Here is a 27,532-nt window from a genome sequence, read left to right as displayed (position 1 = left end):
TATAAAACAATAATAATGATATTTGTTTTGGTGCTTATTGTACAGATATTTCTGAAAAGAAGGTACATGCCCATATCCTGTATTGTCTAATGCCAGCTAAGATAACGTGTGTACTACTATGTGGGTTTTCTGGTCTGCTCAAAATCAATTCTTTCTCTATTTGAAGTAATCACCCGTCCATAATTAACTGTGCTTGACACTGACGATGAGTGAATTTTGAGACTGACTTTGTTTTCTGTGAGTACATGGCATGCTTGGATATGTGAGCTGATGGAAATAAACTATTCAGATCTTTTCTATAAACTGTGTTGGGGAAGTGCAAAAGCATAGATCAGAACATTTTAGCTAGTCCTAAGAATGGGCAATAATAACAAATATCCTAACAAAGATTTGTGCTTCAGGATATTTAAACATGCCAAATCAAGTTTATTTTCTTTAGTATCACTGCAAAAATATTAAATTGGTTGTTATGCTTCTATTAAGGCTTCAAATGAGTACTTATCTCTTAAACTCAACCATTAATGTACTTTGAAACAGAGTTTCTTTAGTTGCTTAATCATTTCAGAGGAGTTTTTTTCCAGAAAAATGCAGGCTCTTTTTTGGACCATTCTCTGTAAAGCCTAGAGATGGTTGTGAGTGAAAATCCCAGTAGATCAGCAGTTTGAAATACTCAGACCAGCCCATCTGGCACCAACAACCATGGCACGTTCAAAGTCACTTAAATCCCCTTTCTACCCCATTCCGATGCTCGGTTTGAACTTCAGCAAGTTGTCTTCACCACATCTAGATGCCTAAATGCATTAAGTTGCTGCCATGTGGTTGGCTGATTAGCAATTTGTGTTACCAAGCAATTGAACATGTGTACCCCATAAAGTGGCCGGTGAGTGTAGTTGATTATCACATTTTGGTGATACATTACATTTGAACTGTTTTGCTTTGTGGTGACATTTGGTAAGTTCCCTCATGATGTCTTGCTTGCCCTCCTATTTTCATATTTGTCTGTCCTGACATTCCCACAGCCAGGAAAAGGTTGCACAGGAGCACAGTGGTCACAATTTCTGGATCATTAGACCCAACGCTTTCCCTTTCAAGCTGTTTATTCAATCAGTAACAGAGCACTGAATGCAGCTGAGATCTCAGTTACATCATCATCAAAAATTATTACAATCACAGACGGCATTTGGTAACTGCAAGTATTTTCTGATCACTACTAGCTGTCTACTTTTTCAATTGTTTCCACTAAGGCATTAACTAGACAAATAGGTTGATTTACTAAAGGCAAATTGGCTGTTCACTTTTCAAGGGGAGTTGCACTTTGCAAGGAAATTTGCCCCAGAGTATGGTAAATGTGGTGAAGTTTCACTTTGTAAAGATTACCCAATCAGGTGCAAGGAAACTAAAAAAACCTGTATTTTTGCTTTCAGATGTTTGAATAATGGAAATCAGCAGAGCTTCTACTCATTCACTAAACTCTGGTGCAGATTCCCTTGCAAAATGCAACTTCACTTGCATAGTGAACAGCCAGTTTGCCTTTAATAAATCAACCCCAAAGGGTAATTGCTGCACTGTAGTGCACACAGAAAAAAAGGTCTGAATGGTCAGTTGAAGGGTCAGAGGTACTGAGAAAGAGACCAGAAATGAAAGATACATGACATGAAGTTATAGAAGAATTAAGTCTAGCTCTTGAATTGCTCTATGCTTGATACAAGTTTAATTTGATTACACTGTTCAACAAATTTTTATTTTTTGCCAGTTTTGGAAACAAAAGGATCCATTTCTTAATGAATTTCACATTCTGAGTTCAAATATAACAATGAAATTTGTCAATTGGCTCTAGTTTTTCTGTAAACGGAAAGTTTTCTACTATAGGCGTAATGACTACATAATGCACAATAATTATATAGATAGATGTCTTTCCACAAATATAAAGCAAGTGATATTGACTACATAACAAAGCCTAAATGGCATAATATATTGCATAGGATTACCAAGAAAAATTATAGCCATAAGCTAAGTTGTATCATTTTAATACTTAGGATTCTCACTAGTTTTGTCTTCAGTTTGTGTCGGTTTTGCTTCTCTTGGCTTTTCTCTTGTATTCGAGGAAAGGGCTATCTCTTACAATTGCACGTGACTACACGCTTCAGGTTCTTCCTCACTTGACTCAACCACGAAGGATTCTGGTGCTTTAGGAATTGGTAGCCCCTCTCCATGAGGAACTGGACGTATTGCCGATGGAATATTTGGATAGTGCACAGATAACTTTTTCTTCTTATTTAGCCCTTTTGTTTGAGGCACCATACAAAAGTAACAATTACTAAGATGATCTGTTGGCTCTCTCCAAATCATTGGCACAGCGAAAGGCATAGATGCCTTTTTTCCATTCAACCATTGCTCCAGTGCCGTCCCACAAGAATTGCAGCATATATGTGGTGCCCGGCTCTTGTCCTGGTCTCCTATCTTGCAGCCAAAATACAAGTTGTAGGCTTTCTTAATCATTCCTGTTATCCTCCTTTTTTGTGAGATAAAAGTTATTTCACCGCAGATATAGCAGAAATTATCTGCTTTATTCACACAAGTTCGAGGCATTACTGAGTAGCCTATATAAGCATAAAACGAAATGTAAAGACGCTGTCGAACTACAATCAGCTACAGATACTGCAGCTTTTATGCAGTGAAGTGATGCAATTAAAGGCTAATATTGCATCATCTCAGTATACATGCAATTTTCTATTGGTCACCAGTATCAATTGTGCAATATGCAGCTGAAGTTGCATCATAATTTTGAATGGCTTACGTCATTAGATGGGTGAATATATCATGGAAACTAGAGCCAATCAACATTTTTTAGGGTCATTTTCGTTTTCAGCACCCCAAAATTATGTAAGATTAGCTAATTTTATGCCCAAAACTTTTTACCTGTTGAACAGTGTTACTAAAGAAGCTGAGAATCTTCACTCAATAAATTGTGTAAATATTCTTTTCAATTGTCCAATCATGTCCAATCACTTGTTTCTTCAACACATGAATTGAAGTGAATATTCACCAAATGTATCCTGTGAATAATCTTAACACCTTTTTTGTGACAAAGTCTACTGCAGTCAATGTACATGTTTCCATTTCAGCCAGTGGTGAATATTCCTGTATCAGTTTTGGTCATACAGTAAACTAATCCCTTTGCTAATATATCACCCATTTGACTGTATTTTATTACAAAAAATTCAACACAAACCCAAGGCCTGAGTAACCTACATGGCTTTCAGGAATGGACACCTAAACATTGACATGCCCCACTATTTCTTTTGTTATTGCTTTTGTACATTTACATAATATAATTATTTTTTAAATGTATATTTGTAGTTACAAGCACTACTGCTGCTCCCCCTGAAACAAAAAAGAAGAAAAAGTAGCATTTAAATAGCATATCTTAGAAGAAAACTGCATAAGGAACAACAGTGCATAAAACTTACTGCCAGACTTGAGCTGAATTCTGTATTCGGGTGCAGAAATGCTTTGTTTTTCTGGAGTTGCTGACTTTTTAACTGGTATATTGAATTAATCAATTTAAGTTAATAGGGTTGTTTTACTAAAGAAAAATAGGCTGTTCACTTTGCAAGGGAAGTTGCACTTTCTAAGGAAATCCCCCCCAAACTTAGTGAATGTGGCAAAATTTCACTTTGCAAAGAATATCCAATCAGGTATAAGGAAAACACAACAAAACAAAAAACCCCGCATTTTTGCATGCAGATGATTGGATGAATGAAGTCACCTAATTAAATAAGCTCTGGGAAAAAATCCCTTGCCAAGCTCAACTTCCCTTGGCTTTAGTAAGTCAACCCTATTATCTCTGGCTTAACACTGTGTGGGACAAGATTAGTATTGAACTGGAAAAGCATTAGTGAACATGACTCAAAGTGCATCGTGTGAAGTCCACTGAAACTTTTAAAGTGGATTCTGAAAATCTGCAGAAACTGGTGGTGATTATGATCTTTCAATGAATGAATTATGTTAATTTGAACTGTTGCTTAATATAGCAATCCCCTGTATAACTCACTATGGTTGCTGATCCAGAGAGTGCCTGTGCTTTCTCTGCCTCATAGATGTAATAATCCAGGGGGATGAAGTAATATCCATCTGCAGGCTGGTTACACTGAAGAGCCACTATATTAGGAAGGCAGTCACACTGACCAGTACTTTGGGAACATCTATAAGGATGAAAAAATGGCAATAAAAACATTAATTTTACATCTTTTAATAAGAGGTCAGTTCATTTACAAAAAATGTTTTACTTTTCTCCCTTTTGTTGTGCTGTTTAAAGACAGCTGCCATATGATGGCTTTAATAACCAACCAGCTATTAGGAAATATAAAACAATGGAATTTAGCTTGAATTAACCTTTCCTTGGTCTGGCTATCTATAAAGTAATCAATTCCCTTATTTAAAAACATCTATACATTCATGTACAGTACTTATTTAGTGAGCAACTCAAGGCAGTTGTGTATGAGGAGGCCTGGTACAGATATGAAGAAACTTTGGGAAGGTGGGCTGTGTACTATAAATTCCATTCGCAATTTCATTTTCCATTTTAATTGCAGCATACCATTTAGAAAATTCTACAAACCATTGGCTTTGGTATTCCATAGCAATCTATTCTACTGTAAAGTAATAACCAAGTGGACAACTACATGACACTACATACATGTAATCTGTCATTTCCACAAAGCATGCTGCAGGTATGTATATAACAAGAAATCAGTATCTCATTAGCAGTAGTATTCCTCAGAAGTGAACAAATATGCAACAAACTCGACAAATATGCAACAAATGTGATTTGATTTCATTAAGTGTTAAATGTTAGACTTACACAAGGCTGCGCGCTCCTCCAATATCACAGTTACATGCAGAACAAGAATACAGGCTGTTCCCAAGCCCCCAATAACCAGGCTAGAATGCAACAAAAATAGATAAATTTATAATTAGGATGACAAAAAAATGCATTTGAACGATCATTTACTCATGCTGAAATATTAGATTGGGGCTGGCTAAATCCATTTAAACCAAGTGCTGATTTATGAAAGTAAGTGTTGTGATGTTTGAATATATGTTTAATGTTTTCATGACTAATCTGTTATACTTCTACATATCTGCATGTCCAACTACAACTTTTTTTTTTAGTTCTGATAGAGTGTGGATGGATTAGAAGCTGTGGCAGCATTTTACAGTTATTTGGGGTTCAGCCAGAGAGTAGATATATGCTTTTTGTTTGGTTGCAAATTTATTTTTTGGATGAAAATGTGATTTCAGAGATTCAGATGTATAGGAATCTCTGAATGAACATACATGAACGGATATCAATGAATCTGAAAAACATTATACCTAAATTAATGAATGCATTTGTTTCTTTCATTTCAAGGGGAAATTAATAAAATTTTTTAATTAGTTTGATAATTTGGGATTCAAGTAAATTTGTGATTTAAATTGAATTTGTAATTGTTACGGTCAGTGAGTTCAGTTCCACAGTCTAATGCAGTTCTTAAAGCAGAGTTCTGATCACTCAAGAAAAAAAAATCAAAAGTCAGCAGCTAGAAATACTGTAGCTGCTGACTTTTAGTATAAGGACACTTACATGTCCAGGTGTCTGGCGATGCCCGCACCTGAGCTAATTTCATTAATCGGCTTCGAGTGCAGGTATCCGCATCTTAACTAAGGGAAAACGGCTGTGAAGTCTTCTGGCCTCACGGCCAGTTACCTACTGTGCATGCACTTTGTGATTGGTCCTGAAGTCCTCTGGGACCTGTGACGTGTCCCAGAAGGCTGCAGGGAGAAGAAAGAGAGGCTGGAGATCACCACTGCAAACTCAACTGGAAGTGGAAGCTGGTACCTGTCAAAACCCCCCGAAAAGTGCCATATGTGGCAGTGGAGGGGGGGAGGATGCCAACAAGTGGAACTTCCCCTTTTGGGAGTTCTGCTTTAAGTTTGAAAAATTTGGGGCTGCTAAATTTTACATTATTTATTCAGTTGCCTCCAAAAATCTTGAATCCTTTCAAATAATTTTGATACACAATAACGAATTCACCCGAAATATCGAAACCGAAAACTTATATATAGTAGCAATCTTCAAAAAAAAAGACTGCTAAATTTTTCAGCTTTCCCTTAAACTAATAAGTAACATTTATATTTTTTCTGTGTTGCTGTTCAATTCCTTTTAAAGCTAACTTACTGACATAACAGCATGGATGTCACACTAGTTCCTTAAACTAAATCTCTGTAAAACCGAGCTGATAATATTCTCTCCCCTTTGTGCACTCCTACATGACTATTCCATCAAGATTAGAGATGAGCGAAGTATTCAAAAATTCAATTCGACTGATTCGGCGAATTCGTGGAAAAATTTCGATTCGAGTCGAATATATTCGCTGCGAATTTAACTTATAAAAGGGTGTTTCTAGGCTTCAGAGAGCCTTTATATTAGTGCAGAACACTGTACCTTTAATATAAATGCCCTTGGAGTCTGCTGGGGAAGAGAAATAATACTGACAGTCAGTATGACATGCAGATGAGTGCCGTCGATCTTAGAATCACCGCACACTTCACTCATTTGGCCAAAACCAGAGTGTGGAGCCACAGTGTGGCGGTGGTGGCAGCAGCAATGGGAGGCCATACAGCACCCTATGACAAAAATGGAAACCACCAGCAGTGTGAGGAGACCTGAAAGTGGCACATGGCAGAGTGTGGCGATGGAGACAGCAGCAATGGGAGGCCGTACAGGGACCCATGACACACTCTGGACCTGGCAGCAGCATGAGGAGGCGGTACAGGGGCCCATGACAGATTACGGGCCTGGCAGCAGCATGAGGAGTCGGTACGGGGGCCCATGGCAGATTAGGGGCCTGGCAGCAGCTATGGGAGGCCCGTAATCTGCCAGCACCCTATGACAAAAAATGGAACACACCAGCAGTGTGAGGAGACCTGAAAGTGGCACATGGCAGAGTGTGGCGATGGAGACAGCAGCAATGGGAGGCCGTATAGGGACCCATGAGAGACTCTGGACCTGGCAGCAGCATGAGGAGGCGGTATAGGGGCCCATGGCAGATTAGGAGCCTGGCAGCAGCTATGGGAGGCCCGTAATCTGCCAGCACCCTATGACAAAAAATGGAACACACCAGCAGTGTGAGGAGACCTGAAAGTGGCACGTTTGGGGCATGATTCATGGCGGATTTAGTCAGTTGTGTCAGGAACTGGTGGTTTGAAATCCAGACTAATCCACGCCTGATTCATTTTCACAAACATGAGTCTCTCCACACTTTGGGTGGATAGTCGTGTCCTCCGTGGAGTTACAATACCTCCTGCCGCACTAAACACGCGCTCCGATGCCACGCTACTGGCCGGGCATGACAGCCTTTCAAGGGCAAATTCAGCTAGTTGGGGCCAAAGGTCAAGTTTCGTTGCCCAGTAGTCAAGGGGATTGTCTACCTCGGTTGGCAGGGTGCTGTTCAAGTAGGCCTAAGCCTGTTGTTTGAGGTCCTGCTCTAGGTCCACCTGATGCTGCTGCTGTGGCTGGTTAGTAGTTTCCTCACTGCGCTGGTGAAGAAAGCTACTCATCATCGACTGCAGACTGAGGCAGCTGCTGCTGGTGGAGCTGCCACTGCTCCTACCACCCCACCCCTCCCCTGCTGCCATGGCAGCGGAACGCGAGCGCACAGGGCCCACAGTGTCTGAGGATGGACGTTGGTGCAGTAAGGCAGAGACCAGCTGACTACATAGGTGGTTTTTATAGTACGTTATTTTGGCCTCCCTCTCAGCAGGTGTGAAAAAGGCCACCATTTTTGAACGGTAGCGAGGGTCCAACAAGGTGGACAGCCAAAAGTCATCCCTCTGTCTGATGGTTATTATTCGGTTGTCGGTACGCAAGCAAGCGAGCATGCTATGGGCCATTTGTGCCAAGGAATGCGAGGGACTCCCTGCCTCCATCTCCACAGCATACTGCCACGGTGCGTCTGGGTCCTCTGTCTCCTCTTCCTCCTCCTCTACCAGATGCTCCTGCTCCTCCACTCTTGTCCGCTGAGTGGAAAAACCACCCATTTCACTCAATAATTCCTGAGCACCAATGTCCTCCTCTACCTCCTCCTCTTCTTCCTGTCCTGCCCCCACAGGGGTCATGTGGCGTTGAGATCTGTGCGCCACGTCTACTGCACCCTGACCAGCCATTGTTAACAGCATTTGTTCCAGGACGTGCAACAGAGGAATGACGTCGTTCATCCCATAGTCCTGCCGACTCACGAATAGCGTGGCCTCCTCAAAGGGCCTGAGCAAGCGCAGGTGTCACGCATGAGCTGCCAATGGCTGACATCTAAGTTACACAGGGAGTACCTTTATCCGCTTTTAACATCAGGAAATCTGTGATGGCCTTTCGCTGTTCGTAAAGGCGGTCTAACATATGTAGGGTTGAATTCCACCTTGTTGCAACGTCACAGCATGAGGAGTCGGTACGGGGGCCCATGGCAGATTACGGGCCTGGCAGCAGCAATGGGAGGCCCGTAATCTGCCAGCACCCTATGACAAAAAATGTAACACACCAGCAGTGTGAGGAGATCTGAAAGTGGCACATGGCAGAGTGTGGCGATGGAGACAGCAGCAATGGGAGGCCGTACAGGGACCCATGAGAGACTCTGGACCTGGCAGCAGCATGAGGAGGCGGTACAGGGGCCCATGGCAGATTAGGGGCCTGGCAGCAGCTATGGGAGGCCCGTAATCTGCCAGCACCCTATGTCAAAAAATTGAACACACCAGCAGTGTGTGAGAAGACCTGAAAGTGGCACATGGCAGAGTGTGGCGATGGAGACAGCAGCAATGGGAGGCCGTACACGGACCCATGACAGACTCTGGACTTGGCAGCAGCATGAGGAGGCGGTATAGGGGCCCATGGCAGATTAGGGGCCTGGCAGCAGCTATGGGAGGCCCGTAATCTGCCAGCACCCTATGTCAAAAAATTGAACACACCAGCAGTGTGAGGAGACCTGAAAGTGGCACATGGCATGAGACACTGTGGACCTGGCAGCAGCATGAGGAGGCGGTACAGGGGCCCATGGCAGATTAGGGGCCTGGCAGCAGCTATGGGAGGCCCGTAATCTGCCAGCACCCTATGTCAAAAAATTGAACACACCAGCAGTGTGTGAGGAGACCTGAAAGTGGCACATGGCAGAGTGTGGCGATGGAGACAGCAGCAATGGGACGCCGTACAGGGACCCATGAGAGACTCTGGACTTGGCAGCAGCATGAGGAGGCGGTATAGGGGCCCATGGCAGATTAGGGGCCTGGCAGCAGCTATGGGAGGCCCGTAATCTACCAGCACCCTATGTCAAAAAATTGAACACACCAGCAGTGTGAGGAGACCTGAAAGTGGCACATGGCATGAGACACTGTGGACCTGGCAGCAGGATGAGGAGGCGGTACAGGGGCCCATGGCAGATTAGGGGCCTGGCAGCAGCTATGGGAGGCCCGTAATCTGCCAGCACCCTATGACAAAAAATGGAACACACCAGCAGTGTGAGGAGACCTGAAAGTGGCACATGGAAGAGTGTGGCGATGGAGACAGCAGCAATGGGAGGCCGTACAGGGACCCATGAGAGACTCTGGACCTGGCAGCAGCATGAGGAGGCGGTATAGGGGCCCATGGCAGATTAGGGGCCTGGCAGCAGCTATAGGAGGCCCGTAATCTGCCAGCACCCTATGACAAAAAATGGAACACACCAGCAGTGTGAGGAGACCTGAAAGTGGCACATGGCATGAGACACTGTGGACCTGGCAGCAGCATGAGGAGGCGGTACAGGGGCCCATGGCAGATTAGGGGCCTGGCAGCAGCTATGGGAGGCCCGTAATCTGCCAGCACCCTATGTCAAAAAATTGAACACACCAGCAGTGTGTGAGGAGACCTGAAAGTGGCACATGGCAGAGTGTGGCGATGGAGACAGCAGCAATGGGACGCCGTACAGGGACCCATGAGAGACTCTGGACTTGGCAGCAGCATGAGGAGGCGGTATAGGGGCCCATGGCAGATTAGGGGCCTGGCAGCAGCTATGGGAGGCCCATAATCTGCCAGCACCCTATGTCAAAAAATTGAACACACCAGCAGTGTGAGGAGACCTGAAAGTGGCACATGGCATGAGACACTGTGGACCTGGCAGCAGCATGAGGAGGCGGTACAGGGGCCCATGGCAGATTAAGGGCCTGGCAGCAGCTATGGGAGGCCCGTAATCTGCCAGCACCCTATGTCAAAAAATTGAACACACCAGCAGTGTGTGAGGAGACCTGAAAGTGGCACATGGCAGAGTGTGGCGATGGAGACAGCAGCAATGGGAGGCCGTACAGGGACCCATGACAGACTCTGGACTTGGCAGCAGCATGAGGAGGTGGTATAGGGGCCCATGGCAGATTAGGGGCCTGGCAGCAGCTATGGGAGGCCCGTAATCTGCCAGCACCCTATGTCAAAAAATTGAACACACCAGCAGTGTGAGGAGACCTGAAAGTGGCACATGGCATGAGACACTGTGGACCTGGCAGCAGCATGAGGAGGCGGTATAGGGGCCCATGGCAGATTAGGGGCCTGGCAGCAGCTATGGGAGGCCCGTAATCTGCCACCACCCCATGTCAAAAAATTGAACACACCAGCAGTGTGAGGAGACCTGAAAGTGGCACATGGCATGAGACACTGTGGACCTGGCAGCAGCATGAGGAGGCAGTACAGGGGCCCATGGCAGATTAGGGGCCTGGCAGCAGCTATGGGAGGCCCGTAATCTGCCAGCACCCTATGTCAAAAAATTGAACACACCAGCAGTGTGTGAGGAGACCTGAAAGTGGCACATGGCAGAGTGTGGCGATGGAGACAGCAGCAATGGGACGCCGTACAGGGACCCATGAGAGACTCTGGACCTGGCAGCAGCATGAGGAGGTGGTATAGGGGCCCATGGCAGATTAGGGGCCTGGCAGCAGCTATGGGAGGCCCGTAATCTGCCAGCACCCTATGTCAAAAAATTGAACACACCAGCAGTGTGAGGAGACCTGAAAGTGGCACATGGCATGAGACACTGTGGACCTGGCAGCAGCATGAGGAGGCGGTACAGGGGCCCATGGCAGATTAGGGGCCTGGCAGCAGCTATGGGAGGCCCGTAATCTGCCAGCACCCTATGTCAAAAAATTGAACACACCAGCAGTGTGTGAGGAGACCTGAAAGTGGCACATGGCAGTGTGGCGATGGAGACAGCAGCAATGGGACGCCGTACAGGGACCCATGAGAGACTCTGGACTTGGCAGCAGCATGAGGAGGCGGTATAGGGGCCCATGGCAGATTAGGGGCCTGGCAGCAGCTATGGGAGGCCCGTAATCTGCCAGCACCCTATGTCAAAAAATTGAACACACCAGCAGTGTGAGGAGACCTGAAAGTGGCACATGGCATGAGACACTGTGGACGTGGCAGCAGCATGAGGAGGCGGTACAGGGGCCCATGGCAGATTAGGGGCCTGACAGCAGCTATGGGAGGCCCGTAATCTGCCAGCACCCTATGTCAAAAAATTGAACACACCAGCAGTGTGTGAGGAGACCTGAAAGTGGCACATGGCAGAGTGTGGCGTTGGAGACAGCAGCAATGGGAGGCCGTACAGGGACCCATGACAGACTCTGGACTTGGCAGCAGCATGAGGAGGCGGTATAGGGGCCCATGGCAGATTAGGGGCCTGGCAGCAGCTATGGGAGGCCCGTAATCTGCCAGCACCCTATGTCAAAAAATTGAACACACCAGCAGTGTGAGGAGACCTGAAAGTGGCACATGGCATGAGACACTGTGGACCTGGCAGCAGCATGAGGAGGCGGTATAGGGGCCCATGGCAGATTAGGGGCCTGGCAGCAGCTATGGGAGGCCCGTAATCTGCCAGCACCCTATGTCAAAAAATTGAACACACCAGCAGTGTGAGGAGACCTGAAAGTGGCACATGGCATGAGACACTGTGGACCTGGCAGCAGCATGAGGAGGCGGTACAGGGGCCCATGGCAGATTAGGGGCCTGGCAGCAGCTATGGGAGGCCCGTAATCTGCCAGCACCCTATGTCAAAAAATTGAACACACCAGCAGTGTGTGAGGAGACCTGAAAGTGGCACATGGTAGAGTGTGGCGATGGAGACAGCAGCAATGGGACGCCGTACAGGGACCCATGAGAGACTCTGGACTTGGCAGCAGCATGAGGAGGCGGTATAGGGGCCCATGGCAGATTAGGGGCCTGGCAGCAGCTATGGGAGGCCCGTAATCTGCCAGCACCCTATGTCAAAAAATTGAACACACCAGCAGTGTGAGGAGACCTGAAAGTGGCACATGGCATGAGACACTGTGGACCTGGCAGCAGCATGAGGAGGCGGTATAGGGGCCCATGGCAGATTAGGGGCCTGGCAGCAGCTATGGGAGGCCCGTAATCTGCCACCACCCTATGTCAAAAAATTGAACACACCAGCAGTGTGAGGAGACCTGAAAGTGGCACATGGCATGAGACACTGTGGACCTGGCAGCAGCATGAGGAGGCGGTACAGGGGCCCATGGCAGATTAGGGGCCTGACAGCAGCTATGGGAGGCCCGTAATCTGCCAGCACCCTATGTCAAAAAATTGAACACACCAGCAGTGTGTGAGGAGACCTGAAAGTGGCACATGGCAGAGTGTGGCGATGGAGACAGCAGCAATGGGACGCCGTACAGGGACCCATGAGAGACTCTGGACTTGGCAGCAGCATGAGGAGGCGGTATAGGGGCCCATGGCAGATTAGGGGCCTGGCAGCAGCTATGGGAGGCCCGTAATCTGCCAGCACCCTATGTCAAAAAATTGAACACACCAGCAGTGTGAGGAGACCTGAAAGTGGCACATGGCATGAGACACTGTGGACCTGGCAGCAGCATGAGGAGGCGATACAGGGGCCCATGGCAGATTAGGGGCCTGGTAGCAGCTATGGGAGGCCCGTAATCTGCCAGCCCAGCACCCTATGACAAAAAATGGAACACACCAGCAGTGTGAGGAGACCTGAAAGTGGCACATGGAAGAGTGTGGCGATGGAGACAGCAGCAATGGGAGGCCGTACAGGGACCCATGAGAGACTCTGGACCTGGCAGCAGCATGAGGAGGCGGTATAGGGGCCCATGGCAGATTAGGGGCCTGGCAGCAGCTATGGGAGGCCCGTAATCTGCCAGCACCCTATGTCAAAAAATTGAACACACCAGCAGTGTGTGAGGAGACCTGAAAGTGGCACATGGCAGAGTGTGGCGATGGAGACAGCAGCAATGGGAGGCCGTACAGGGACCCATGAGAGACTCTGGACTTGGCAGCAGCATGAGGAGGCGGTATAGGGGCCCATGGCAGATTAGGGGCCTGGCAGCAGCTATGGGAGGCCCGTAATCTGCCACCACCCTATGTCAAAAAATTGAACACACCAGCAGTGTGAGGAGACCTGAAAGTGGCACATGGCATGAGACACTGTGGACCTGGCAGCAGCATGAGGAGGCGGTACAGGGGCCCATGGCAGATTAGGGGCCTGGCAGCAGCTATGGGAGGCCCGTAATCTGCCAGCACCCTATGTCAAAAAATTGAACACACCAGCAGTGTGTGAGGAGACCTGAAAGTGGCACATGGCACAGTGTGGCGATGGAGACAGCAGCAATGGGACGCCGTACAGGGACCCATGAGAGACTCTGGACTTGGCAGCAGCATGAGGAGGCGGTATAGGGGCCCATGGCAGATTAGGGGCCTGGCAGCAGCTATGGAAGGCCCGTAATCTGCCAGCACCCTATGTCAAAAAACTGAACACACCAGCAGTGTGAGGAGACCTGAAAGTGGCACATGGCATGAGACACTGTGGACCTGGCAGCAGCATGAGGAGGCGGTACAGGGGCCCATGGCAGATTAGGGGCCTGGCAGCAGCTATGGGAGGCCCGTAATCTGCCAGCACCCTATGACAAAAAATGGAACACACCAGCAGTGTGAGGAGACGTGAAAGTGGCACATGGCAGGGGCATGATTCATGGCGGATTTAGTCAGTTGTGTCAGGAACTGGTGGTTTGAAATCCAGACTAATCCACGCCTGATTCATTTTCACAAACGTGAGTCTCTCCACACTTTGGGTGGACAGTCGTGTCCTCCGCGGAGTTACAATACCTCCTGCCGCACTAAACACGCGCTCCGATGCCACGCTACTGGCCGGGCATGACAGCCTTTCAAGGGCAAATTCAGCTAGTTGGGGCCAAAGGTCAAGTTTCGTTGCCCAGTAGTCAAGGGGATTGTCTACCTCGGTTGGCAGGGTGCTGTCCAAGTAGGCCCAAGCCTGTTGTTTGAGGTCCTGCTCCAGGTCCACCTGATGCTGCTGCGGCTGGTTAGTAGTTTCCTCACTGCGCTGGTGAAGAAAGCTACTCATCATCGACTGCAGACTGAGGCAGCCGCTGCTGGTGGAGCTACCACTGCTCCTACCACCCCACCCCTCCCCTGCTGCCATGGCAGCGGAACGCGAGCGCACAGGGCCCACAGTGTCTGAGGATGGACGTTGGCGCACAAAGGCAGAGACCAACTGACTACATAGGTGGTTTTTATAGTACGTTATTTTGGCCTCCCTCTCAGCAGGTGTGAAAAAGGCCACCATTTTTGAACGGTAGCGAGGGTCCAACAAGGTGGACAGCCAAAAGTCATCCCTCTGTCTGATGGTTATTATTCGACTGTTGCTACGCAAGCAACCGAGCATGCTATGGGCCATTTGTGCCAAGGAATGCGAGGGACTCCCTGCCTCCATCTCCACAGCATACTGCCACGGTGCATCTGGGTCCTCTGTCTCCTCCTCCTCCTCCTCTACCAGATGCTCCTGCTCCTCCACTCCTGTCCGCTGAGTGGAAAAACCACCCATTTCACTCAATAATTCCTGAGCACAAATGTCCTCCTCTACCTCCTCCTCTTCTTCCTGTCCTGCCCCCACAGGGGTCATGTGGCGTTGAGATCTGTGCGCCACGTCTACCGCACCCTGACCAGCCATTGTTAACAGCATTTGTTCCAGGACGTGCAACAGAGGAATGACGTCGTTCATCCCATAGTCCTGCCGACTCACGAATAGCGTGGCCTCCTCAAAGGGCCTGAGCAAGCGGCAGGTGTCACGCATGAGCTGCCAATGGCTGACATCGAAGTTACACAGGGGAGTACCTTTATCCGCTTGTAACATCAGGAAATCGGTGATGGCCTTTCGCTGTTCGTAAAGGCGGTCTAACATGTGTAGGGTTGAATTCCACCTTGTTGCAACGTCGCAGATCAGGCGATGCTGTGGAATTCCGTTCTGCCGCTGCAGCTCAAGGAGGGTGTGCTTTGCGGTGTAGGAATGGCTGAAATGCATGCAAAGTTTACGTGACATTTTAAGGATGTCTTGCAGTGGGATGGTGGATTTTAGGAACCGCTTGACAACCAGATTGAACACGTGAGCCATGCATGGCGCATGGCACAACCTTCCTTGACGCAGAGCAGACACCATGTTCTTTCCGTTGTCGGTCAACATGGTTCCGATTTTCAGTTTGCGCGGAGACAGCCATCTGTCGATTTCTCTGTTCATTACACTGAGAAGTTCCTCCCCTGTGTGACTACGTTCGCCAAGGCATACCAGGTGCAGCACAGCGTGACACCGTTGCGCCCTGCACATGTGATATGCCGGTCGGGTAATGGGACTTGGCACGGGGGTGGCGGCTGAGGACACGAAGCAAGAAGAGGTGGTAGAGGCGGACATCTTTTGTGGACCAAGGACGTGCAAACGTGGAGGCAAAAGCGGCGTGACCTGTCCAAGTTGCTGGTGCGGCTGTGACGGCACCACGTTCACCCAGTGGGCCGTAAATGACATGTACTGTCCCTGACCGTAGTTACAGCTCCACACGTCGGCGCTGCCGTGCACTTTGGCAGAGACCGACATGCTCAAAGACTGGCCAACCATCTCTTCTACATGTGAATGCAGGGCTGGCACTGCCTTTTTGGCGAAGAAATGACGGCTTGGCACTCTCCACCGCGGCGCGGCACAAGCCATCATTTCTTGGAAAGGTGCTGAGTCCACCACTTGGAAAGGGAGGGACTGCAGCACCAGCAACTTGGACAGGAGGACGTTCAGCTTTTGCACCGTCGGGTGCGTGCTCGCAAACTGTTGTCTCTTGGAAACGGATTCCAAGAAAGACTGCTGACGGAATCCGTGAAGAGGAGTAGCAGGAGAAGGAGCATCTGAATGAGCGGAAGATGGCAACGAGCGACAACTCCCCTCAGCAGAGGTGTTGGAGCCTTGACTGGCTGATAGAGGGCGATTGACGTCGGGTGACGGAGCAAGTAACGGAGCGGGTGATGGAGCGGGGGCTGGGGCGGGCAGAACCGCCGTATCTTTATCACGGTTTTCCCAGGCCACCAAATGGTGATGCTGCATATGCTGCCGCAACGCTGTAGTCCCAACATGGGCCCCCTGGCCACGCTTGACTTTCTGGCCACATAGTCGACATACGGCTACGTTTACTTCCTCGGGCGGCTTGACAAAAAATTGCCACACCGCCGAGTAGGAAACTTTGCCCCCGATACTCCTCACTGGCTGACTGCTGCTTCCTCCGTGCACACCGGCACCACTACTGGCCGTGGTGGTAGGCTGCAGTGGAGCTGGTGCTGTACTCCGTGGCTGTTTGCCTCCACTGACACTGCTGCGACCCTGCTGCCTCCTGGGCAACCCACCGACTGTTTTGCTCGCTGCCAAGCTGCCACCCTCTTCTCCTGATGATGCGGAAGCAATAGCCTGATGACGACGAGGCTGCCAAGTGCGATCAGCCTCATCATCATCAATTAGGGTCTCCGCCTCACTACTAGCCCCCTCGGCTGCGTGTGGGTCAGGAGACAGACCTGTCTCTAGACCGGCTACCGAGCCACTCTCCTCGCCACTACTTCTTCGCCTGGCTGCTGAAGAGGCGGATGTCTCCCCCCGTTCCTGACCGCCCTCTGTTAGCTCTTCCTCACTGTACAGTGGGGCTGAGCCCACAGCATGCGATACTTCGCTTGGTGAGGGAACACCAAAGGACAGGGGCAGGTAGAGGACACGTGATTTCAGTGGGCTTGCTCCCGGGCCATGCCAACTAACGGTTGTGTCTGACGCACACACCGACCGTTGGCTGTAGGTGTCAGAGGTGACCTGGGAAGAGGAAGACGACCGAGCCAACCAATCGATGACGGCAGGGTTGTCGGTGGAGACACGACCCCTGGATGACACCGGGAGCACTGGCCTCTGGCTGCGAATAGTGCTGCCTCGACCCCTTCCTCTGCTGCCACGTCTGCTCGCTCCTAAAACATTGCCTCCTCTGCCACTCCTCTGCATGTTGTCTGACATACTCTTTAATTAAACGATTCTGTGTCCCTGAGTAACAATTCTGTGTCTGTCCCTGAGTAACAATTCTGTGTCCCTGAGTAACGTTTCTGTGGCCCTAAGTAACAGTTCTGTGGCCCTCAGTAACAATTCTGTGTCCCTCAGTAACAATTCTGTGTCTGTCCCTGAGTAACAATTCTGTGTCTGTCCCTGAGTAACAATTCTGTGTCCCTGAATAACGTTTCTCTGGCCCTAAGTAACAGTTCTGTGGCCCTAAGTAACAATTCTGTGTCCCTCAGTAACAATTCTGTGTCTGTCCCTGAGTAACAATTCTGTGTCTGTCCCTGAGTAACAATTCTGTGTCCCTGAGTAACAATTCTGTGTCCCTCAGTAACAATTCTGTGTCCGAGTAACAATTCTGTGTCCCTGAGTAACAATTCTGTGTCCCTAAGTAACGTTTCTGTGGCCCTAAGTAACGGTTCTGTGGCCCTCATTAACAAATCTGTGTCCCTCAGTAACAATTCTGTGTCTGTCCCTGAGTAACAATTCTGTGTCCCTATGTAACGTTTCTGTGGCCCTAAGTAACGTTTCTGTGGCGCTAAGTAACGTTTCTGTAGCCCTAAGTAACGTTTCTGTGGCCCTAAGTAACAGTTCTGTGGCCCTCAGTAACAGTTCTGTGGCCCTCAGTAACAATTCTGTGTCCCTCAGTAACAATTCTGTGTCTGTCCCTGAGTAACAATTCTGTGTCCCTAAGTAACGTTTCTGTGTCCCTAAGTAATGTTTCTGTGGCCCTCAGTAACAGTTCTGTGGCCCTCAGTAACAATTCTGTGTCCCTCAGTAACAATTCTGTGTCTGTCCCTGAGTAATAATTCTGTGGCCCTCAGTAACAATTCTGTGTCCCTCAGTAACAATTCTGTGTCTGTCCCTAAGTAACAATTCTGTGGCCCTAAGTAACGTTTCTGTGGCCCTAAGTAACGTTTCTGTGTCCCTCAGTAACAATTCTGTATCCCTCAGTAACAATTCTGTGTCTGTCCCTGAGTAACAATTCTGTGTCCCTAAGTAACAATTCTGTGGCCCTAAGTAAAGTTTCTGTGGCCCTAAGTAACGTTTCTGTGGCCCTAAGTAACGATTCTGTGGCCCTAAGTAACGTTTCTGTGTCCCTAAGTAACGTTTCTGTGGCCCTAAGTAACGGTTCTGTGGCCCTCAGTAACAATTCTGTGTCCCTCAGTAACAATTCTGTGTCTGTCCCTAAGTAACAATTCTGTGGCCCTAAGTAACGTTTCTGTGGCCCTAAGTAACGTTTCTGTGTCCCTCAGTAACAATTCTGTATCCCTCAGTAACAATTCTGTGTCTGTCCCTGAGTAACAATTCTGTGTCCCTAAGTAACAATTCTGTGGCCCTAAGTAAAGTTTCTGTGGCCCTAAGTAATGTTTCTGTGGCCCTAAGTAACGATTCTGTGGCCCTAAGTAACGTTTCTGTGTCCCTAAGTAACGTTTCTGTGGCCCTAAGTAACGGTTCTGTGGCCCTCAGTAACAATTCTGTGTCCCTCAGTAACAATTCTGATTCTGTCCCTAAGTAACAATTCTGTGGCCCTAAGTAACGTTTCTGTGGCCCTAAGTAACGTTTCTGTGGCCCTAAGTAACGTTTCTGTGTCCCTCAGTAACAATTCTGTATCCCTCAGTAACAATTCTGTGTCTGTCCCTGAGTAACAATTCTGTGTCCGTAAGTAACGTTTCTGTGGCCCTAAGTAACGGTTCTGTGGCCCTCAGTAACAATTCTGTGTCCCTCAGTAACAATTCTGTGTCTGTCCCTAAGTAACAATTCTGTGGCCCTAAGTAAAGTTTCTGTGGCCCTAAGTAACGTTTCTGTGGCCCTAAGTAACGATTCTGTGGCCCTAAGTAACGTTTCTGTGGCCCTAAGTAACGTTTCTGTGGCCCTCAGTAACAAATCTGTGTCCCTCAGTAACAATTCTGTGTCTGTCCCTAAGTAACAATTCTGTGGCCCTAAGTAACGTTTCTGTGGCCCTAAGTAACGGTTCTGTGTCCCTCAGTAACAATTCTGTATCCCTCAGTAACAATTCTGTGTCTGTCCCTGAGTAACAATTCTGTGGCCCTAAGTAACGTTTCTGTGGCCCTAAGTAACGTTTCTGTGGCCCTAAGTAACGATTCTGTGGCCCTAAGTAATGTTTCTGTGGCCCTAAGTAACGTTTCTGTGGCCCTCAGTAACAAATCTGTGTCCCTCAGTAACAATTCTGTGTCTGTCCCTAAGTAACAATTCTGTGGCCCTAAGTAACGTTTCTGTGGCCCTAAGTAACGGTTCTGTGGCCCTCAGTAACAATTCTGTGTCCCTCAATAACAATTCTGTGTCTGTCCCTAAGTAACAATTCTTTGGCCCTAAGTAACGTTTCTGTGGCCCTAAGTAACGTTTCTGTGGCCCTATGTAACGATTCTGTGGCCCTCAGTAACAATTCTGTATCCCTCAGTAACAATTCTGTGTCTGTCCCTGAGTAACAATTCTGTGTCCCTAAGTAACGTTTCTGTGGCCCTAACTAACGATTCTGTGGCCCTAAGTAGCGTTTCTGTGGCCCTAAGTAACGTTTCTGTGGCCCTCAGTAACAAATCTGTGTCCCTCAGTAACAATTCTGTGTCTGTCCCTAAGTAACAATTCTGTGGCCCTAAGTAACGTTTCTGTGGCCCTAAGTAACGGTTCTGTGGCCCTCAGTAACAATTCTGTGTCCCTCAATAACAATTCTGTGTCTGTCCCTAAGTAACAATTCTGTGGCCCTAAGTATTGTTTCTGTGGCCCTAAGTAACGTTTCTGTGGCCCTAAGTAACGATTCTGTGTCCCTCAGTAACAAATCTGTGTCCCTCAGTAACAATTCTGTGTCTGTCCCTAAGTAACAATTCTGTGGCCCTAAGTAACGATTCTGTGGCCCTCAGTAACAAATCTGTGTCCCTCAGTAACAATTCTGTGTCTGTCCCTAAGTAACAATTCTGTGGCCCTAAGTAACGTTTCTGTGGCCCTAAGTAACGGTTCTGTGGCCCTCGGTAACAATTCTGTGGCCCTCAATAACAATTCTGTGTCTGTCCCTAAGTAACAATTCTGTGGCCCTAAGTAACGTTTCTGTGGCCCTAAGTAACGATTCTGTGGCCCTCAGTAACAAATCTGTGTCCCTCAGTAACAATTCTGTGTCTGTCCCTAAGTAACAATTCTGTGGCCCTAAGTAACGATTCTGTGGCCGTCAGTAACAAATCTGTGTCCCTCAGTAACAATTCTGTGTCTGTCCCTAAGTAAGAATTCTGTGGCCCTAAGTAACGTTTCTGTGGCCCTAAGTAACGATTCTGTGGCCCTCAGTAACAATTCTGTATCCCTCAGTAACAATTCTGTCTGTCCCTGAGTAACAATTCTGTGTCCCTAAGTAACGTTTCTGTGGCCCTAACTAACGATTCTGTGGCCCTAAGTAACGTTTCTGTGGCCCTATGTAACGTTTCTATGGCCCTAAGTAACGATTCTGTGGCCCTAACTAACGTTTCTGTGTCCCTAAGTAACGTTTCTCTGTCCCTAACTCTCTCCCTGAATACAGCCAGGTCTGCCTCTGTTGAATGACTGGAGGCAAATGGAGAATTCTAAAATGGCCGCCATTTATAGCTCGACCATTACACTGTGCTGGCTGGCTGGCTGCTGATTGGCTAATGCGATCACATGTCATGAATGAATGCATTATGGGTCAGCGCGCCTTGTCTGCGCGCCTTCCCAGACATCCCCGCTCCGTCGCCGCACATGTCGCCGCCATTTTAGGAAAAATTTCGATTCGCGCATCCGAAGTCTGCTTATTTTCGGATTCGACGCGAATCGAAATTTTCCTAATATTCGAAACAAATTCCACTTCGCCGAGTTCGATTCGCTCATCTCTAATCAAGATCAATAATACAACTATCATTCCCTCCCCTCAAGCCAGGGTACTAGGTGTAATCCTGGACTCTGACCTATCCTTTCAGCCCAAAATCCAATCGCTGTCAAAAGCTTGTAGACTTCACCGCCGTAACATCTCTAAAATGTGTTTGTTTTAACCAATGTAACCACCAAGCTACTCGTTTACTCCCTTGTTATGTCTCACCTTGACTATTGCAACTCTCTTCTCATAGGCCTACCTCTCTGTAGGCTATCCCCTCTTCAGTCTATCATGAATGCTGCTGCTTGGATCATCCAACTTACCAACCACTCAGTGTCTGCCACCCTTCTCTGCCAATCCCTCCACTGGCTTCCGACTGCCCAGTGAATTAAATTAAAAATACTAACAGCAACATACAAAGCCATCCACAACTCTTCCCCGAGCTACATCACCCCCCATCTTGTCTCCAACTATCACCCAAACCGTCCTCTCCACTCCTCTCATGACCTCCAGTTCTCAAGCTCCCTTGTCTTCTCCTCCCATGCTCGTCTCCAGAACTTTGCCAGAGCCTCTCCCATCTTCTGGAACTCTCTACCTCAATCTGTCTGGTTATCCTCTACTCTGGCTGCCTTTAGGGGATCCCTGAAACCTATCACGCCTCCTAATAGACAATTATCACTTCTATCAGCACATCCCCCACAGTTATAACCTTTTGTACCACTTTCCCCACCCTATTAGATTTTAAGCTCTTATGAGTAGGACCTTCGTAATCCTCTTGTATTGATTGTATTGTAGCTGTACTGTCTCCTTTTGGATTGTAAAGTGCTGTGAAAACTGTTAGCACTATATAAGTTCTATATATTATGATAATAAAATGATTATTATTAATAATAATAATAATAATAATAATAATAATAATAATAATAATAATAAAAAGTTGTCAATCTGACATACAGCTTTGTGACACTATAATTATATGTACGCTATAGTGTAGCTGGTCGTCTGTAGAAAATACCATAAGCATCTCCTAGATGGTAAAGAGGCCCAATAATAGTTCCTATACAGTAAACCTATGCTAAAATGTGAATGTAAAACTATTTTTTTTAAAGTCTAGGCATTTGATCCAGATTTTGATGTGTGTTCTGACCCAGATCAGAGTTCAGGTTGATTGATCATTCAATTTAGACTGGGGGGGGGGGGGAGCATGCACAATCTGGAGCAGCTCTGCAATCAGCTAACAGGTTTTATTGTCAAAGATTAATTGAATAGGCTGAATGGCTACCATGCACAGCTACACCGGATTCTGAGTGTTCCAATTTTAGTAAATCTTCCCCTATGTGACAAGCATTAAAGGGACCTGGAGCTCTACTCTCCACTCTATCCAAAACGGAAAAAAAAGCTTTGCCTTTAGTTATACTTTAATCCTGCACTTCTTTTTTGGTTTTGCTGTAGTGCAAAGACTTTGTAATGCATGCCACTCCATGGACTTATTTCTTTATTTACATCTGACAGTTTTATAGAGCTTCAGAAGTATAGCTATCACTATAGTTCTGCAGCTCCAACGTTAGAACTTCTGGTTTCAGCTCCTTCAGCTTCAGATTCACTTGCAGCTGCTGTGCACACCCCTCCCCTCCTCCTGCCCAATCACAGAGTGCTTTACACGATGTAAATTCATGCAGAAAATAGAAGACTTCTGTGAATTGGGTGGCAGACGGGAGGTTTGGGCACCACAGCTTTGTGTGAGAACACAATGTATCTCCTCTCAGAGTCCTGAATTATATCCTGGCCAATGTAAATAAAAGTGATAAGTCCTGGAGGTGGCATGCATTACATTGGACTTAACTCAAAGTAAGCCAACACATTTTACATGGAGTCTGAATTCCTGGACTTCAGCCTTAAATAAAAGTTTAAAAAAAAGTATTATGAGAGCTGTTCATTAATTTATTGGTTGCGTTTACTGTATGCACAGAATAAAGCAGCACTTCAATGTTTTACACAATATCTTTTCTACCCTATTAGCCACTATTGGGTGTCTAGCAGGATTATGATTTTGTACATTTCATGGAAAAGAGTACATTATATATCATTTTTTGAAATAGTGGTGAACATGATCTGATCATGGTGCTGTGAGACATATGAATGGATCTGTGGCTAGATTGTGCACTGGGGCCCCTGTAATGTCTATCTATGTTCATATACATTGTTGTATTTTAAATGGAAGATGTTATAAACTCACCATGCACTCATCACAGTATTGGCCCGTGGCAAAATCCTGACAATGGCACTGTCCGGTAATAGCATCACACACTGAGGATGGTAGGGTTCCAAATTGATTGCAACCACAATCTAAAAAAAGATGCACTATCTTTTTTATCTTTTTTATTTGTCAATGAGATAATCAAGGATGTGTTACTAAGCAGATATTGGTTTTATAGTTTCTTTCATTTTCATATCATTAACGCCCAGTTCACAGTGATGCGGTGAAAATGTAATCTGTTTTTGACTGCAAATTCAGAAAGCGATTTTTGTGTCAGGTGTGATTCTGATGTGAATTGTTCAGCAGTTCAGGTGCAATTCAGAAGCAATTCTGATAAGCCTCCCATTGACTTCAATGCAAAATTGTGTTCCATTGACTTCAATGCAAAATCACCTCCCATTGACTTCAATGCAAAATCGCCTCCCATTAACTTCAAACAGCTGGACTCTCATTGATGTGAACACAGGAATGCGATTTCATTCTGGTCCCCATTGAAGTCTACAGAGATGTAATTTGCACTGAACCAGACTAAACTCTCAGAAGACCCTTTTTTTAACCGGATCAGAATCGCATATATGTGAACGGCCTTCATTGAATACAATGTTTTTTCAGATGACATGTAACTCTATGCCTTTCGGATCAGATCAAATTTGCAAAGAATTTGCATCCTTGTGAACCGAGCCTAAATGCATATGTAACATACAATAAGCATTTGTCTGACTGTAGCTAAAGCAATGGATATTGCTGCAAAATCAACATGTTTAGGACCAGTGACCATTTTTGTGGCTTATGTAATAAATATATTGGTGCATTGGTGGCAACTCACAGCCTTTTAGAAATGAGCTTTTCTTGCTTTGTAATGAGCAAATTAATCAAGGTTTATTTTATATCTGTTTCTTTGGGATAATGCATTTTATTTCTACAAATAAATGTGGCCACGTAAAAAAGCATCTACCAGTGGATACATTTTCTTCTTGTGACTAAACTAGTCCAGGAGGTGGTATGCATCTTATTGGACTTAAAGAATCAGTTTACACACAAAAACGTCTTAAAAAAGCCAGAATTCCAACCAAAAAAAAGGAAACTACAGGACTTTTAGGTACATAAAAAGGAACAGCTATTTGAAAAAAAAATACAAGTTGTTTTTTTTTCAGTGAAAGGAAAACGTTTTTTGATTTATAACAAAAATCCTTCTACAAATTAAAATCTTGAATTTTAATATTTCAAAAATCTGTTATTATTTTTGTACCAAAAGTCCCATAGATTTTTTTTTCTGTTGAGAGTATTTAAAAGGGATGTGGTACATTTTACTGGAGTATTTATAGAGCTGTCAGTTAGAAGCCAGGAACGCCCAGTTATTTCAAGTTTACTTAAAGTGTTACTAAACCCACAACAGTAAAATCAATCTGTATATGCAGTAAAGCATGCTTGTTATACTCACTGTAGATCCTAAGGGGTTAATCTTCTGCATTGTGTAAAAGGGCTGTTTGATCCTGTCTTCTCTGATCCTACATTTCTTCTACTGTCCCCAATCAATATGCTGATAGAACAAAGCCTTGGGGGCAAGTTGCACATGCTCAGTTTGGTGTGTATTGCTAGAGAGGTTTTTTTCTTTTTTTCTTGAGAGGGTGCATGTGATCAGCACAGGGCCAAATCAGTGCTGTCCAGACAGGGGGTCAAGGGTTCTGCAGCCTCATAGGACAATCATGGGAGAATGAAAACTCCTCCTACAAGCTTTAACCAGTGCTCTGCTGGACACTGATAGAAGTCACAAGACTGCTATAACTGCTGATGATAAAAGATATTTAGCAGTTTATGTTGACTAAAATAATTGCACTTCCATGTTCTGTGTACTGTGGGAGACCAGATAGAGTGAATGCAGGGTCCTGGGTTTAGTAACACTTTAAAAAAGCCACAATTCCAACACCTTTCCAGTGGAGAGCTATTATTCAGACAAATCTACTTACATTGACAACCTGCAAAACTGGTAGCACTTAGTCCAAAGTAGCCTGGTTTACACTGATCACAGCGTTTTCCTTCTACATTTAGTTTGCATAAGCATGTCCCTGCAATGATTCCCAGTCTGCGATTTGTATGACCCTCACATATTCCACCACCATGTGTTCCATCTAGGTCACAGTCACAGGCTACAGGAAAAGCAGAGAAAACAACATTAAAGCTAAAGGCGATCTAAATTATGGATATAAAAATACTATTTGTTAAAAAGTACTTCCAGCCACTAAGCGTATAAGGTTTTCTATATGTATATACACACTGGCAGCATTCTAAATTAGAATTTCAAAAGAATACATTTCACTAAACAGTTGTTCCCTTTTAAGAGATGAACTAATGGCTTTGTCTGTTGTTTGCGTTCTTTGGATTTCAAGCAAAAAAAAAAGATTCTGTACCAAAACAATTCAAATCTATGAATTAAATGCATGTTGGCGTCATAGAGCTGTTTTAGGAAAAATAACGTCTGTACCGAATTACTGTATTTATAAAACAGAGCAGGGATCTCCAAACTTTTTAAACAAAGGGCCAGATTACTGTCCTTCAGACTTTATGGGGGCTGAACTGTGGCCATTGGAAGTAGGAAGTCTGCCCCATCATTGTTGTCATTGAGTGGGAAGAATCCTGCCCAATTGTAAGTGTCACTGGGAGGAACTGTGCCCCATTGTTGGTGTCATTGGGAGGAACTGTGTCCCATCATTGGTATCACAGGAGGAATTGTGCCCCTTCATTGGTGTCAGTGGGGGAATTATGCCCTATTGTTGCTGAGGATGAAATATTGCCCCAAGGGCTAGATGAAAGCGAGCAAAGGGCCACTTCTTGCGTAGTCTAGACTTTACTACTGCCATATACTGCTTAAATGTCAGTTAAAATATTTGGACATGTTTAACCACTTGCCTACCGAGCAATTTTACCCCCTTGTAGCGTTGTTGCACTTTAAATGACAATTGCGCAGTCATGCAACACTCTACCCAAATTACATTTTTATAATTTTTTTTCACACAAATAGAGATTTAATTTGGTGGTATTTAATCACCACTGGGTGTTTTATTTTTTGCTAAACAAACAAAAAAATACCAAATATTTTGGAAAAAAAAAGTTTTTCTTTGTTTCTATTATAAAATTTTGCAAACAGGTAATTTTTCTTCTTCACTGATGTGCGGTGATGGAGCTGCACTGATGGCCACTGAGAATCAGCACTGATGGGCACTGGTGAGGCAGCACTGATAAGATGCACTGATGGGTACTGATAGACTGCACTGATGAGGTGGCACTGGTGAGCATTGATGAGGAGGCACTGATGAGGCTGTACTGACGGGCACTGATGGGCGGCAATGATGGGCACTAATAGGCAGCACTGAAGGGCACTGATAGGCGGCACTGACTGAGGGCACTGACGGGCCCAGATTAGCAGCACTGATGGGCACAGACTGGCAGCACTGCTGGACACTGATTGGCAATTTTGGGGCTGCAGTGATAACCAGGGCATGGCTAGAAATGCCAATGATTTCTCAGCAAAAAAAAAAAATGGAGACATGGATGGATGGGGGAGTTTGCTTTGAATATTAACAATTAATGAAATAGCATTTTTGGTTTGTGGCGCTCAGATACAGCGCAGCTCCACTTTAATTTGTCATTAATCAGGTAGTATAGAGATTATGAAACAATTGATAATTAGTGTTTCCACATACAGAACAGTCTTAGGTAATGATCTTTAAGAATTCTTAGCTTGACAAGTATTCTTTGTGGCTAAACAGTAAATTCTAAGAATGTTTAGTACAACTTACGAATACAAGTATTTGGGTCAGAAATCGCTTTAAGAGGGTCATGATAGAAGGATGGCTTGCAGAATTCACAATGATTTCCAACAGTTTTGTGCTGACAATTATCACATACACCACCACTGGTGCCGTTATTGGCTTCATAGGCTTTCATTTCAAAGTGACATTCATCAGAGTGTCCATTACAGTTGCATCCTGGAAAAAAAAAGATTTTTTTTTT

General features: G+C 46.0%; 1 protein-coding gene across 1 annotated transcript in view; it reads right to left on the bottom strand.

Annotated features, from left to right (window-relative positions):
* Nucleotides 1-27,532, bottom strand: part of LAMB4 (laminin subunit beta 4) — a 178,426-nt gene that overhangs the window by 88,543 nt on the left and 62,351 nt on the right. The window contains exons 11-15 of the mRNA XM_089685091.1: nt 27,319-27,507; nt 25,489-25,668; nt 23,501-23,610; nt 4,865-4,944; nt 4,055-4,205 (exon numbers count right to left, since the gene is read on the bottom strand). Of these exons, the coding sequence (XP_089541217.1) occupies nt 4,055-4,205; nt 4,865-4,944; nt 23,501-23,610; nt 25,489-25,668; nt 27,319-27,507 (710 nt within the window). The remainder of the gene's footprint in view (nt 1-4,054; nt 4,206-4,864; nt 4,945-23,500; nt 23,611-25,488; nt 25,669-27,318; nt 27,508-27,532) is intronic.

Source organism: Staurois parvus, unplaced genomic scaffold (assembly GCF_062004578.1).
Source record: "Staurois parvus isolate SC_StPar_1 unplaced genomic scaffold, SC_StPar_1.0 ptg000019l, whole genome shotgun sequence".
In the NCBI taxonomy this organism is placed as follows: Eukaryota; Metazoa; Chordata; class Amphibia; order Anura; family Ranidae; genus Staurois; species Staurois parvus.
This window is presented reverse-complemented; position numbering and strand designations above follow the sequence as displayed.